Here is a 17,368-nt window from a genome sequence, read left to right as displayed (position 1 = left end):
ATTTTCATTTTGGATTTGCTTATTCATCAGCGATTTCAGCTCGGTTTTCCAAAAAGACCTCGTGCCACCGAAACACATCACTTCTTGCTAAAGTAACGTCTGGGTAAACCAGATTGATCATACTCTTATCAAATGTCCCTGTCGCAAATTTACCGAGTTTCACACAGAATTTAGTAGCGTACCTCTGCTCTAACGAACCCAGCATTTTCGGCTTGCATCACTCACAGAAACATGTCGGACGAAAATGTTTGTCCTGACTCTCTAGGTGCTCGGACAACTGACCAGCCGAACAAATCCGTTAGCTGGGAAAGCCCTCTACCGGACAAACCCTGTAATTGCTTAAAATCTTCGCATATCTTACATTTATTCTAAATATTACAAAAATAAGTTAATTCTCGCTTGGTTTTTCGAATTTCTATAGTTAAGCCGATAAGCCCAGTGTTAACTAAGAGTAGACTTTAAAACTTAAAGTTATAAACAAACCTTAGAACTTTCGAAAAATTTGTTCATATGATTATAAAGTACACTCAAGATCAAAGCTGACTCAGACTGGTTTATATAAAATGTTTGGTTGGATTGGTACAACCTTCTTTAATTCGTGTGAAGATTGATCTTCAGATGTTTGTTTACGTCGTCAAAAGTTTGTCTGTTCATTTTTATATATTCGGTCAAGGTACTCATGGTGCGTTCCCTCTAGCAGATTTTTCAGTTTTGAAAAAAGTTACAGGTCAGAAAGGTTAGTGTCATTTCATTTTTGGTCAAAATGTCAATCACAATTTCGCTCTAATGTTGGACTGTTTCTAAGTCGTATACGTAAACGTACATTCATATGTGTCGTCACCATTAGTAATACGCTTGATGAATATAGGGTAATTAACTATGTTGTCAAGCCTCTACCACACAAATATTTTGCAAAAAGTTGAGTATAACCAAACTGAAGGCAGACATTATGGAGATGTTGATTCCGTCTGCTATCGCTCTGAAACCAACACGACGATTTTCAAGATGATCTTGAGTGTACATTAACTGTGACAGAAAATGCTTTTATCCAGTTTACACACTAATTGCGTCTCATATGTCACAATTCATTCCCAAAATAATATGTTATTTTTGCGTTTTTCGCTACTGGAAACGTAAGATCTTTGTTGCGAACCTAGAACCTACGAAGGGGTAGCTCGGCACGCACTGGATAACATCTAAACACATTATTATACGATATTTCGAAAAATTAGTATATACATAATTCATCCTGACATAATTTTGGCAATATAATACATACATACGTTTTTTTACAATAAGAGAACATTAAATTTGAGACTCACAGCCATAATATGCCGTTAACATTCACATTCTCGTAGTAATATTTGTAAACTTGTATTAGAATGTACGCGGCACTGTTTGTCGAATAAATCAATGGAACTATTAGCGCGCCGGCGGGGTATACAAGTCAAAACTGTAAATTACAGTAAATTTATGAGCATCGCCTAAGCGGTTGCGACTAAACGAGCTTTGATACGCGAAACAACGCTTGAGTGAGTGCACTCGAGCTATGCGACAGCGAGAGAGCGTGAAGCCGTCATCGAACCGGATTTGATTGATGCAGACAATTTGCAAATTGCAATTCGATGAGATGATAGCGACACAAAGCCATTCGTTGGCGGCTGCAATTCAACCGCACACCGCCGTGTCTGGGAAGTGTCTCACTTTTTCCGACAATTTTTGCTTAACAGTATATATTTTTTCTGTGTTGGTGCTTTTGTGGTTTATGCTACTCACCTCATCCACCCAGGACTTGTACTTCTCCGTTAACGTGATTTGCTCGAGCATCGCTGAGCCTTGATTAGTTTTCCAATGGCCTGAGATCGATTTGCGCCTGCAAAGGAGATAGAGAGTAAATCGGTGAGGGGAAAATCTCAAAATATGATTAACAACAAAAACAAAATAAATTCATTTAACAAAATTGTAGCATAAATCACGAAATAATAAGCGGCACTTTGTGCTGACTTAAATGCTTAAATGGTATTATTATTAAATTACGCGACTATCGAGTTATTGGCTGGTCGGGCGTACCGTTGCAGCAGTCGGCTTCGGTGGCGGCACTTGATTGGCGGCAAAAGAGGTCTTTGACTGCCGTAATTTCATAAGCGGCTTTTGTTTTCATTGCGCTCATAACGCCTTTGTTGTTATTGTGAATTTATGTTGTTGTTATTATTATTGTGGTGGCATATCAATGCGCACTAAATGCTGTAAATGCTATATAAGTGCCGAGTACAACTGCATAAACGACCTGCACGTTCGCGCGCTTTTTTAGGAACCTTTGTGGTGAAGTGATTTCTCAAGTGCTGCGTGCGCGCCCTCGCGTAATGAACTTCCATTCTTTCATCGCACTCCTATTTACTACACAAAATTCCCCGAGTGCTGGGCATCGATGCAAATGCAACACTACTTGCTGTTGATAAGTTATTTGTAACTTATGCGGCGAACGCGTTGCCAACGTGTACCTGTGCTGGTGTAACTTCTGCTGAACAGTGGTTCAGGTTGGGTAAAAATGTGGTTAAAAAAAAGGCAAGAAGAACTCATGCAAGAAAGCTTAGCTTCATGCATAGGGTGCTTCGGAAACGAGACTGACGAATATAAGACTGATGGATTTACTTACTTTCCTAGTGCTTATGGAATTCTAAGTAAATTAATAAAGCTATACATTTTTTATTGTGTATTTCTCTCATTGGTCGAGTAGTTATAATAAAGAAATATCAAAAAAGCCTCTGAACGCACACGGCCACAGTAAGTCAATTTCCGCTCTTCGACAATTCTTTGGATGTTATTATTAGATGTTCTTCTAATATTCAGGATATCAACCAATAGTCGAAGAAGATGAACTGAAGAGTACAGTTTATAGTGGCGTCAACGGCGTCACGGTACCTCTGGCAATAAAATACAATACCAACACAACCACTTTATAAAAAATTGTATTATGTCAGAAGAATATACGCAGAATTAAAGCTTACGTTAGGTAAATAGGCTGTTTTTCGTGAGACCACAAGTAATCCCACTTGAACAGCTGGATACACCTAAGTATGGATCAAAAAGACCGACGCATATCCATGAAGCGCTTAGAGCCTGCCACAAATTTATTGAGCTGGCCAATGGATGAATGAAGATATGTGTAGAAGTTCACCCAAGAAAGGAAAATTCTCTAAGCGCCATTCACTTGGGAGAAGTTAAAAACATTTTAGCTTTTTTACATACTGCTCAACCAGCTCACGACTTCCGTTCTTAGAACAAGTATAATCTGGATAGCCAAGAAACATCCATTTTAAGACGAGCTTAAGTGAAAAGGCGAATCATCGTCCGCAGGGTTGTGCGCTAGGTTTGGGATGCGCCACGTAAAAAAACAACAACAGATTGGGATGAAAGACCCCCTTTTGATGACCACCACTGCAAACGTATTAAGTATTAGGATTTAAGGACATGCATCGGGAATGTCCCGTCCCTTAGTTGGGAAGGTGCCGCTCCCCAGCTGGTTGATGCACTCATAAGAAGCCTCGAAATCCAACGCAAAATAATTCTTACCAACAGGTGCTACTTCGGACTGAGTAGGTAATTGAGAAGTAAAGTCTTCTTTCGACAAACAAAAGACCACATTTTACAAGTCGCTCATTATCCTCGTTCTGCTATGTCGTGCATAGGCGTGGACGATGACACCATCTGATGAGTCGGCATTTCGAGTTTGCGAGAAAAGGGTTTTGCCGAAGATTTATGGTTCTTTGCGTATTGGCAAAAGCCGAATACCGCGATGAGCTGAACGAGATATACGACAATATTAACATAGTTCAGCGAATTAAGAGACAGCGGTAACGCTGGCTAGGTCTTGTCGTCCGAATAGATGAAAGCACCCCAACTCTGGGAGTGTTCAAAGCAGTACGCGCCGTACCGGAAGCAGAGGAAGAGGAAGACCTCCACTCCTTTAGAAATACCAGGTGGAGAAAGACCTAGTTGAACTTGGAATCCTCAATTGGCGCCCAATGGTGAAAAGGAAGAACGACTGGCGCGTTGTCGTTAACTCATAAACAAGAATATCTACTCCGCCGGGTTCGTTGAAAGTGTAGCAACCAAGATACTTCAGCCTTTGTCTGGCGAAAGCTAGATAGCAAAGAAGAAAGTGCCTAGAAGTTTCCACCTTATCTTCCTCCAAGCAACAATAAAAAAATCATTGTTATGTGGTTCTAAAAAATTGAAGCCTTCTTCCTTTTGTTGTCGTCTGTTCCGTTGTTCAGAATTGTCAGATCTATCGGGATGTGTAAAAGTATACATCCTCCAGAGCTGAAACAGAAACTTTTACGGATTTTTATTTACTAAATAAATTTCCAAGTACTCGACTCTCATGGAACTACTATTTCTGTATAGGTGACCTTTATTGAGGAACAGGAGAATTAAAAAAGAAATTTGAGGCTGCTGGAGATCTATTTTAAACGAAGTTTTAGCCAACATTCCACTTTTTAAAAGTTTTATTGAAGGTTTTCATAAAAGAATTGGAACTGCATGACACTCAAAAGTTAGTTAGGCCTGACTTTACCCTGTCATTGCTGGCGAAATTTTAACTACGTAAGAGTGACTATTATCGAAAATGTTTGCTGAATATGAACCCAATTTTAATCACCCTGTTATAACGTTACCTAATATCATTAAAACAATGTTCGTGTGTGAAAATCTTTTTTATTTAAAAATATGTCATCTCGAAATTAGCCAAAATTATTGTCCAAAGCAATAGTACAATCTCCAAAGAATTTGCTCAGATCAAACCACCACAGCATTTAGCTGCCATACAAACTGCCCGCTCGAAGTCAAGCTGTTGTATGAAATTTTTTGTGTTTGGTGCACCCGAAGCTAACTGAGGCACATACTAAAGCATCAAATGTGAACCGCTATTCTTTTTATATATCTATTTGATTATTGTAAAATATTTGTGACTAAAAATTTTTAATCGTTTTAAGAATTCCGACATTTTCGCCACCGTACCATAAGCACCAACAACAAACACCACAAGCCGCCGCTCACCACTCTCTGCACAAACACTTACACCAACCAAAAAACCGTCTGATGGTGCGCATTTCAATTACTTTACACAATTGTATTGCAACGCCAGCGAGCGGCAGTTGATTTCATCTTGTGCCCTGTTGCTTTGCACTTTTTAACTAGCAGACCGACCGCTCAACCACTTAGGCAGCCGCTGATGAGTGGCACACAGAGTAAAATCAAGGTCAGCGAGTCAGCGGACAACTTAATCCATGTCTTTAACGGTGGCCATTGACAGTGTTGATGCAATGCATTCGTGATTCGTTAATAGCATAAAACGCTTGCGCTCCTACATACATTTACATACATACATACATACATATAGGCGAGTACGGCTAGTTACTATTTTGATTGAAGATTTCTCATTTCATCAAAAGCAAAATAAAAGGAAAGCGAGTAATCGATGCTTTGCATTAATTACGCGCCTGCACGAAGTAATGCCACACGAAATATGGATTATATACATATACATATGTATGTATATACGTCGATATTTTGCTTTCAAAGCGATCTTCATGTGTCTGGCTGACGTCTGCGTGCCTACAACTCAATACAGTTCTGATTGTCTGCGCCACGCTCTTGCATATAATATACATATATGCACTTAATATATATATACATATGTATATATGATATATATATGCTTATAATATTGATGTACATGCACACACATTTAGGCTTGCAATACTTACATGAAGGCCTTGTAATTATTTCCGATCTTCTGAATGTGCACATCGAACTTAGCATCGATGTACGGCTCAATGGTGCAGTAGCAGTGCGCATCGTTGCCCGAACCGGTGACAAGGCCGGCTGCATCTTGCAGAGCGCTCTGATTCTCCAGACGTGCGGTGGCCACACCACCGTGGCAATGACCTGCCTTCAAAACACACGGGAACTTGGTCCAACTGAACTGTAAGCAGAAAGCAAAAAGATTCGAAAAATAATTCACTATATTGATTGCATTCTCAAAAGTAAACCGCAAAATTAATATTTCAGGAAATACCAAATTGTAGTTATTGGATGTTACAAAACAAATGTGAAATATAAACTAAAAATAAAAAAATACAAAATTAAATAAATTTGTGGCTTTATTACCAATATGAGTACTTTAGTATGTTCTGCTTCTTCTTTTCATGTATTTTTTTATATATTCACATGTATGTAAAGTATATTCACAAACAAAAAAAAACTGTTCGGTTGCACTGAAGCTATAATACCCTTTACAGTTGCATTTCTTATAGCAAAAATGTATATAAAAAGATCTTAGTCTTAATTTTTATCTGTCAGGCTGTACGGTAGCTATATGCTATATATGTATGTATGTTCGAACTGAACAATTTGTTCAGATATTAGAACACTGCTTTGGATTATAAGCTTTGTCAAATTTCGTGAAGATATCTCGTCAAATGAGAACGTTTTGTATAGAAGAACTGAATTTTGTTCAGTAAGTTTATATGAGAGCTATATCCTATATACGTAGCGGTCCAATCTGAACAATATATTCGGAGATTGTTGCATTGGCATGGAAAATAAATCGTGCCATATTTCGCGAACTTATCATGACAAATAATCCGTTGTATAGTACGAGGGCTGATATATGTATATATTCTGGCCTAGGGCAACACTAAGTGTTGCCAGGTGCAATCTGACATTTCCATTGGAAAGTTTGACATTTTTTAGCATAACATCACTCAGAACGTTTTGTTATTTAATCGTGAATTGTTTTATTTACAGGGAATTAAGAAATTCATCTCTGCCAAAAAATGGAATTAACTCGTGAACATTTTCGTGCGATCATTTTTCACAACTTTCGACGTGGATTATCACGACAAGAGTGCATCGATGAACTAAAATCTTTATATGGCTATGAAGCACCATCTTATAGCACTGTGAAAAACTGGTACAACGAATTCAATCGTGGCCGACGCTCGCTCAAAGACGAATTCCGTGAAGGTCGTCCAAAAACAGCCGTTGTGCCAGAAAATATCGATGCCGTACGTGAACTGATAATGCAAGACCGTCATGAAACATACCTTCAGATATAGGCATGGCTATGCATTTCTCTCACCAGCATACATTCGATATTGCATGAACTCCTGGCCGTAAAAAAGGTTTGTTCTCGTTGGATCCCTCAAAAAAAGGCTCGTGTGGATTGGTGTAAAGAAATGCTGAAAAAATACGATCGCGATGCTTCAAAAGACGTTTATAAGATCGTCACAGGTGACGAATCATAGATCTATGCGTATCAGCCCGAAACAAAATAGCAATCGACAAAAAAAAAAAAAAATAAAAAAAAAACCATTTTCGTTGATAAATATGCCTATTTACATTATTAGGCCAGAAATATATATAGCAACCTACGTATAAGCTGCCATATGCTACAGTGGGCTGATCAAAAAAAGTCTTCGGAACTTGTATCTTTACTTTTCACAATAATCCATGTAAAATGTCGTTCAGATAAGTGTCAAATATGACACTGTTATATGCTATAGTTGTCCAGTATCGGCAATCCCGATAGATGAGTGCTCTTGAGAGGAGAGAAGGACGAGTATAAAATTTTAGATCGATATCTCAAAAGCTAAGGGACTAGTTCGCGTATACACGAGCAGGCGGTCATGGTTTCATCGATTCAACTCGTTTGGTTCATCATTTATATATATACCCTTTATATGATCTCGACGTTTCCTTCTGCGTGTTACAAACTTTGCAGTAAAATAAATATACCCTATCCAGGGTATAAAAAAAATGTTTGATTTAATGTAGTTTTATTTTCTGGCTTGCAGCCAGCAATGTAAGTGGTCAAAGGCGACGCGTAGCGAGTATCAGCGCATTATATTCCCACTGACGGTGAGTGCCTGCTCTTCATTTGTTTCACCAAATTTCCACGAATATATAATGGATTTTTTCATAAAATGCCAATTAGCCACTTATCCACACATTTCACATTTGGCGCCCGGTGTCTTTATGTACGAGGGTGGATTAAAATATTTGTGAACTTTAGAATTTACAAAAAAAAAAAAATTCAGTGTAAATGCAGCTCTGCTTTCGAAAATTTATAAATATTTCTGTATATAACACGCACATTGTAGCTTCAGATCAAAATTAATAAAATGTATTCTTACGCATTATATAATTACTTTTTGCTTAAAACTGGAATGATGTATATCTTGACGCCAGATGTGAAGACTGCAGCTAGAAGATTTCGAAAATCAAACAATAGGTAAACCAGCTATTCAAACACGGTGCCGAAAAACTGTCAAGGTGCATGCATCAGCTTCTTTTCAAGATATAGTCGGATGAAAGCATGCTCGACGATTGGACCTAATCCAGGTCGCTTTACATCTGGAAAATCTACTAATGAGCAGAGTTTTTGACCATGCGCTAAATATTGGAAAAGACTAGTGAAATGAAGATCGACACACACCACCTCTTCGTTGATTTTAAAGTCATCAGCAGCACTAAAAGAAACTGCTTTTTTGCTGCTATGTCTGAACTTGGTACTCCCGCAAAACTAATAAGGCTGTGTAAAGTGACGTTGAGCAATACCAAAAGCTTTGTAAAGATCGGTAAGCACCTCTCAAAGTTGTTCGTAGCAATCATGTGACTTCTTCAGTCTATTGCTGGGAAAAATAATATGAGCTGCAGAACTTCATCGAGCAGGTACAATCTTTTATAAGAGTGTACAGCTGCTGGCGTATGTCGATGATATTGTTATAATTGGCCTCAACCATCTTACTGTTAGTTCTGCATTCTCCAGACTCAATAAGAAAGCGAAGTAAATGGGTCTGGTAGTGAACGAGAGCAAGACGTAATATCTCCTGTCATCAAACAAACAGTCATCGCATTCCACGATGGGAATATCACTGTTGGCAGTCATAACTTTAAATTCGTAGATAACTTCGTCCATCTTGGAACCAGCATTAGCACTAACAACAATGTCAGCCTTGAAATTCTACGCAGAATCACTCATGACAATAGGTTCTACTTTGGACTTAGTAGGCAATTAACAAGTAAAGTTCTTTCTTGACGGACAGAGACAAAACTCTACGAGTCCTTCATCTTTCCCGCCCTGCTTTACGGTGCGGAAGCATGGACGCTGACAACATCTGATGAGTCGGCATTACGAGTTTTCGAGAGAAAGTTTTTGCGGAAGATTTACGGTCCTTTATAGATATATGACGACATTTACAAGTTACAGTTCAAGGGATTATGAAGCAGAAGCTGCGCTGGCTAGGTCATGTTATCCAGATGGAAGAGAACCTCCAGCTTTGAACATTTCCAACTCAGTACCCGCCTGAGAGGAGAGAAGACCTCTACTTTGTTGGAGAGATCAAGTCGAGTAGGTTTCAGCTACTCTTGGTATCTCGAATTGACGCCAAATAGCAAAAAGAAGAAAGGACTGGCGGGGTGTTGTTAACTCGGCTATAACCGCGTAAGCAGTATCTACGCCAGTAAAAAGGAAGAGGTATATATGAGGAACATCCAGGCATACATCAAAAAAACGTCAAAAGCTCCAATAACGATGTAAGATGTATAAATTATGCAGTTAAAACAAAGCTAAAAACTTTAAGGCTCGACTGATCATCACAACATTTTCTAAAATAATAAATAATCTAATCTAATAAAAAGGCACCTGCTTTTAAAAATTTTCGCTGAAACATATATATTTGTGAAACAACATAAGATCAATACAGATATAGGCCCAAATGGAACATGAAGTAAGCCACTTTTTCATTAGCTAATTTTCTTTCAGTTAATTTTCCCAGATTTATCGAACTGCCTCTCATGCGAAATTTCTTAATTTTACTTGTCCATGCCAGCTAGTTTCATAATTTCACTTATTTTCGTCATATACAAATTTTTCTTAAATAACCTTCACATTGAAAATGAGTTTGATCAATACAAGCATTAATTTCATTTAGAAATTGTGAGCGCACTTGCGAGTACTTTGTTTTAAAAATTCATAATTTTGTTTCTTTTATTTTCCACTTTTCTTCGCTAATAATAAACAAGTGTGTAATGAGCAATATTTTTAGTTCGGCCAGTACACCGGGAAAAGTGTGCAATTTCACTAGAATTTTTGATGCAAAACCAAAAATATTTCTTCCGCTTGTTATTGAAATATTATTTATAGCACATTTTATAATCGGTTCATAGGTTTCTTAGAACTGTGACTGGCAAATTATTGCCCATATTTAAATTATTCATCTTCTTCCGGTGGGATCGGATGTTATCTATAGTTTAAATTTATTTTCACAATGTGAATAGTTTGAAACTTAGTTTTCTTAGTAATCTATTATAGTAAAAACTGATTTGTCCGGAACCGAAAGCGAGTTTTTTGGCGAGCTAATTTGATGTGAATTTCGAAGTAATCACAAACTCAAAGTTTTGCATTAAAATTAGGTCTTGCTCACAATTTCTGTCGACCCAAAGCTCTTTATTCCCATTAATCTATATTTAGGTTAGGTGAATAAGCTGATTTCTTGTGAGACTAGGAATAATCACACTTAGATAGCTAGAGAAGCCTGTCTGCTGTTATACCCAGAACTCCTAGGTATCCATTTATATAAACAAGACATTATTTAGGAGACACCGCCAAATATTTTTGTAGTCAAGGTTCGTAATTGGGTCCTTCGGAGTAAAGACTAACTTTTTCTTAAGATAATTTCCTTACAGCCCTCAATGATAACATTATCGTCAACTGGTATTTACACAAATCTGGCAGCCATATAAAAAGCTCTTTGTATAATCCTATTGCCTAAGGTTAGGACTTTCTTCTGTATGACTTTTTTTTACGATATGCCGTCTTTATAGTTATGCATTGTTTATTTGAAGTGCGTTCCTAAGAAGAATTGATAGAGTTAAGTCCTTTCTTCTAGAGCCCGGCCATATAAATTATGATACATGTTTAATTTTTACGGCGATATTTACTCATAATAAATGAAGGAAGCAATCATTACACTACCGACAACAAGACATTTAAGTAATCCAATTGTAAAACAATAAAAATTAATTTGCTTAAAGCTCACACGGAAACTGATTCTCAATCTACTCCAATAAAACATTTAATGAACCACATAAATCTCCATTGCTGTAGCTATTCATTCATAGAGTAGATTTATACGATGCTTGTATCATTGATAAATCTATACGCTGAGTCATGCAGTCTTGCCAAAGATTACCGCCCGCCTTTGCTCACCAGCGCGCTCAGAAGAGACGAGCATAAATTAAAGCACTCAACAGTCTTTAAATGATATTTTGCCGATACATAATAAATCTTCACATGAAGTGTAATGCGAAGCACGTGTTCGCCGCGCTTACGAATCGGCGAAGGAATGACGCGATGACAGTATCAATTGCTGTCGCAATGAGATCGAGTTGGAAGAGGCGTTCTTATGACGAACTGGTGCAATTGAAGCGTTCTAAAATCTAAAACAAACAAACGTTTTTTAAGGCAGCCACGTCATGAGTAATTAGTGGAATTTCAGAGATGGGCACGGCTTAAATTGCAATGGGTTGTCGACAAGTTTTGATCGAGTTTGCTTTTGAAATATAGAAACACCCGATTGGAAAATTTTTACTTTATTACTTTTCTGAATATACAAGGTCTGTCGCAAAAGAAACTGGATTGGTAAAAAAACAACAACAAATTAATATTTTTCAAAAGTTATATTTTTTTATTCAAAGTAGTTTCCTTGTGCTTCGATACAGCGTTTAGCCCGGTCAATTAGCATTTCAAATGAGTGTTTAAGGTCTTTTTTCGGAATGCTCTTGAGAATATCGGTCGTCGCCTTTTGGATAGCTGAAATGTCCTGAAACCAGTGACCTTTCATGGGCAAATGAAGTTTTCCAAATAGGTAAAAATCACAGGGTGCCAGATCAGGTGAGTAGGGTGAGCAGGGTGAGTGAATAATGGTTAATATGGAGTTTTTTGTCAAAAAATCAGTGACAAACGTCGACCGATGACACGGCGCATTATCGTGCAACAGGCGCCAGGACCCTGCCTCACGGTATTGTGGTCGAGCACGACGAATGCGTGACAAAAGACGCTTCATAACACCAAGGTAAAACACAGCATTAATCGTTTGGCCAGGTAGGATGAACTCTCGGTGTACAAAACCCTCGGAATCGTAAAAACAAATCAGCATTGTCTTTATTTTTGACTTCTAAAGACAACCGACTTCTGATCGTCACAGAGGTCCTCTCGACCTTCTTGGAATCGCTTAAACCACTCATGCACATTACTACGGGAGAGGCACTGATCACCATAAGCTTTTTTCATCATTTGAAATGTTTCAGTAAATGTTTTTCCAAGTTTAAAACAAAATTTAATATTTGCTCTTTGTTCAAAATGCATTTTACGACCTTGGTTATCGGTCATCAAGCTGCTGTCACTTTTTGATCGATAACATCGATTGTAGTTATCCAATTGTGTTAAAATTTTTACGAAATGTCAACAAGAGATCAACTTTTTATTTCATATACCCACCAATAGGTGCGCCACCAGAAACAGTTATATTTAAAAAGTTCTGTTTCTTTTGCGACAGACCTTGGATGTATATGTATACACTTGTATATAGAGCTGTGGTTTGTGGGCTGGACTCAACGGATGGACCTTCTGAGAAGTAGCCGCGGCCAACATTTGAAAGAGTTAATCTCTCATTAAATTTTATGTTTCTGTATTTATTTTTTAAGTAGGGAACCTCGAAATGGATCATCTTTATAATGAATGATTCAGTGAGATCAAATCTGTATAAATTTCGACAGTTCATTTTTAGCGCTGCCACTCGGTTTGCATGATTAGAATAATGTGTTCGATACGCTACTCTCTAACGCTTGGTGAATAGAAGACAATTCATTTGCCAACTGGGTATCTTCACAAAACCAAACTGAGTGATGTCGGTGTAGACTTCGTATCACATATCAATTAATTACAAACAGCTGTGTGTTTGTGTGTATATCCATGTACATTTATTTGTCAGTTCGGTATGTAAGCGCAGACAAATGTACGTATGTACATATGTACTAAGTGTCTACCACGCGCTGCGTCAATTGGATATTTTAAGCGCGCTGAGATAATTCCGCGGCCGTAAAAAAAATGAAAATAATTTAAGGCGAGCGATAAAAGGAAATCAGTGTGGCGCGCTGCAAAATCTACTCATAAATTCTTCAATGTAAATGCTCAGCGTAATTCTGCGAACTGTGCGCCTGCTACGTGGCGCCCACCCGCACACACCGCGCACACCGTTCACCCGCTTAGCCCAGCTTGGAGCAGCTTACAACTCATCTGTGTGTATTTGCAGCGAGTTGCCGCTGTCGCATTATGCCAATTAGGGCAAATGTATTTGCTTTGGACACACTCATTCCTTTATCAATCACACTAATATTATAGTATGTAGACTCCTCCGCCCTCCTGTTGCCCGCCCGCTTGTCGGCCTGTCGTCTCTTACCATCTCTAGCACATTCTAGCGGCCAATTATAATTTGCATTCGCACTTGTCAGCTGCGTGGGCGTGCGAATAACTGCCCGCTGCCGCGATGGCAAGCGCGCTCGTTCGCACAGCTGCCACAAATAGCAGGCTGCAACTGCAACAATTGCACTTAGTTGTCCTCAATGCACGTCGTTTGTGGTGTTCGAGCTGTTGGTATGCTTGTTGTTTTTGTGACTTTCGTTCGCCGCGCTGTTGTCATTCGTAGATATTCCGTGTTATGTAAACGACTGAGGCTGTGACTGATATTGTTGTTGATGTTGTTGTTGTTGTGTTTGTTTATGCGTGGGCTCGCTGATAAGCTGGTGGTTTGCGGTTAGTAGTGTGACATTTTTGCTCATGACACCACATTGCGTCACCACTTTCGCGTCGTCTGTACAACAACAGTAATAATAACATATTGTAGTACTACGTTTATATATGTGTGGGTGTACATACTTATATATGCACATATGTATATAGTACTACAACCTTTTCTCAGAAATCAAAGAGTATAAAATTTTTATTGTGGGCGTTTTTGCGAAATTGTTGCTTTTTCCACCGATTTGTTAACCTTGAAGCTCTTATTACGATAATATTCATAAGTGAATAGTATGGTACATTTATATTTTTATTCATACGTAAAATTAAAGAATTTCGCATAACATACTTACATACATACTTCCATACTTTTAGTGACAAAATATTATTCATTTGCAAAAAATATAAAAGACCAAATATGTGAAAACTGCAGCGCTGCATACTACTGTGGGCAAAAAATAGTAAGACTTTTTAATGAAAATTTATTCGTCGAAATATTTTATTTCAAGTTTGGTATGACATCTGTGCCAAATCATCTTTCTGAAGTACATAAAGTGCATTCGACGATTTTGACGATGAGTGAAATTATTCAACAATGAAGTTCCATTAAATTTGCTGTACGGAATCAAGTTTCTGTTGCCGAAACATTCAAGATGTTAGAAAAGGCCTCCGTGATAACACTGGTAAACACTGTTTTTGTCACATGAACTTTGTAATGATTTTTATTTATGTTGGTGTACCCTCATTGAATAATTATATATAACAGTTTTGTTTCTATCACATCCAGTTTTCTTTGTTTACATAACTGCATTTAGTCGAAATCCTGGGTTCCACATAAATGGTGTGTAATGAGTGTGAGGCTCTTTTTAGGTTATGCTAAACAAGAACCTAGACATTTGTCATTTGCTATACCAATGATTTGGACGGAACCAAAGGATCATGTAAGTGATTGTTATTTTTGTTTAACTCAAACAAATCCAAACACACTATCCAGTATCCAAACTTGTCTTTGGCCAAGAGACCCATCCTACATAGTGCCGAACTGCCTGTGCCGATACCTCCAAATCGATCAGAAAGTGAGAATTCTAGTCCGATAGATGGAGATGGATTTTTATATCTAAAAGAGAAATTCCCTAAACTCAGCGAGGCGAAAATCAAAGAGGGAATATTTGTAGGCCCACAAATACGGCAATTGATGAAGGAAAAGAGCTTTGAAGAAAAACTGAATAATCAGGAAAAACTCGCCTGGAAATGTTTTGTGAATGTTGTTCAAAATTTTCTAGGTAACCATAAAGGGGAAAATTACAAAGATTTTATAAATGAACTTATGATAACATTTAAAGCTTTGAGGTGTGATACTCGTATGTCCTTGAATATAGATTTACTGGACTCTGGGTGCTGTGAGTGACGAGCAAGGTGAGAGGTTCCATCAAGACATTTCCTTAATGGAGAAGCGTTATCAAAGGAAATGTAGTCCAGGAATGCTAGCAGACTATTGTTGAAGACTTAAAAGGGACCTACCGGAAGCCAAATATTCAAGAAAATCATAAGTATCTATTAGATATTAGGAAATAATTCTGTAAGTGTGGCTGAATTTTGTACTTTTTACGAAAATTTATGTTTTGATGTCACAAGAAAACATTATTATTTGGTCGTCCAAGTATGTATATTCAAACTTTGATATAAATTTTCGAGTAAGTGTTTTTGATTGGTCGAAATTAATCAAAGAGGGTCGGAAACGTGTTGACGACGAACCACGTTCAGAACGGCCATCAATATACTTAACTGATGACACGTAAATAAAATAAAGAAATTGGTGCTTGGCGATTAATAATCAGAGATCTTACTTTCATCATTGGAATTTCAAAAGAATCAGTGAAACGCATTTTGAAATTTCATTTGTGATTAGTTCCCAAAGCATTAAATTTTTTTTAAACAGCGTCACGTTAACGTCTCTGAAACAATGCTTTTCGACTACCAGAATGTCATGAAATGTATTACTACTTGCGATGAGTCTTGAGTTTATGTTTACGACCCAGAAACAGACGATCAATCGGCCGAATATCGCTATGAAGGTAAAGCGAAGCCGAGAAAAATACGTCAAAGCAGGTCAAAAATCAAGATTATGTCGACAGTTTTATTCGGTGCACCCCAAATTCCTTCCAACCGGCTAAACAAAGAATACTATTAGAGGGTTAAGCGTCGTTTGCGCGAAGCTATTCGTTAAAAGCGGTCGGCATTATGGGCTGACAACTCTTGGTTGTTGCACCACGATAATGCACCATCGATGCATTGATTCTTCGTGAGTTTTTCGCCAAATTTTCAACCAATATCGCGCCGCAATCACCGTGTTTGCCTGATTTAGCTCCGTGTGACTTCTGGCTATTCAGTAAACTAAAGCGACCACTCCGGGGAAACCGTTTCAGTCACTCGCTTCAACTTGTTGAGTTGTTGTCGGTAGTGTTCCTTATCAATAGTATCTTCCGATGTTAGAAGCTCATAATACAACAGAACCCTTCCATACCAACAACTGCAGACAATTACCTTGGCGTCATGGATATTCGGGTCTGCCGTGGATTTGGCTGGTTCCACATTTAATTATTTACGTTTAGAGTTGCAATGAATCTTATTTTCATCACCGGTTATAATCTGATGCAAAAGCGAACCTTGGAAGCAGTATTTTTGAAAAGCAAAATCTTCTTTTAACGCATTCTGGCTCCAATTCATATGGCAACCAATTTATTTATATTTGAATGTATCCGACTGCTTTTAAATGGTGACTCATCTTCAAGCTCTTTTGGCCACCCAGAACGTTCTTCGTTTGCCAAGCCAAAATCAGTACTTTTAAACGCAAAGTATTATAGTAGTGAAATAGAACTGCGTCCAAAAGCACTTTCGCACTTATTTTTCTTATCAAAAACACTTTATTTCCTGATTCGGTTTAAGAGAAAAATTTGAAAGATAGTCCTCTACTACGTCCGTACATACTTAATTTCATCTCATGCGTTTAGTCTACAGCTGAATGTTCCTGAAGATTGAATATTGAAACATTCCGTCCAATACTCGGAGGTTGAGCAGTTCATGGACATGAGAACATTAACATTCTTAAAGAATGAATAACTAAAGAAGGATTCATTTAGGTTGCAACCGAATATTACATACTCTCGCAACTTGCCAGAATCAAATCCAAGGAAATACCGTCAGTTGCATAAGTTATTAGTTACAAGGGGTCTAGAGCATGTTTTCGCTTAATTTTATTCACAAGGGTGAATCACTATTCGAAAAACACGCTCTCTTAATTTTATTAAGATAAATCATAGATTTGCCGATATAAGTATACGATATAAAGTGAACCGAAAGTACGAAAATCTTTCAATTAGGTATATGGGGCCTAAAGAACTTACTGATCAGATATTACCCGTTGTCTACATACAGGCACACTATTCTTAACAAAAGATTCTCTCCGAACTTCTATAATACATATATCTCATAGATGGGCCAATA

At 37.9% G+C, this 17,368-nt stretch overlaps 1 protein-coding gene across 1 annotated transcript in view; it reads right to left on the bottom strand.

Annotated features, from left to right (window-relative positions):
* LOC120766771 (synapsin) overlaps nt 1–17,368 on the bottom strand; it is a 155,222-nt gene that overhangs the window by 18,147 nt on the left and 119,707 nt on the right. Inside the window, 2 exon segments of the mRNA XM_040092451.1 lie at nt 1,777–1,873; nt 5,769–5,986. Of these exon segments, the coding sequence (XP_039948385.1) occupies nt 1,777–1,873; nt 5,769–5,986 (315 nt within the window).

Source organism: Bactrocera tryoni, chromosome 1 (genome assembly GCF_016617805.1).
Source record: "Bactrocera tryoni isolate S06 chromosome 1, CSIRO_BtryS06_freeze2, whole genome shotgun sequence".
Classification (NCBI taxonomy): Eukaryota; Metazoa; Arthropoda; class Insecta; order Diptera; family Tephritidae; genus Bactrocera; species Bactrocera tryoni.
The sequence above is the reverse complement of the archived record's forward strand: the minus strand, read 5'-3'. Positions and strand labels throughout refer to the sequence as shown.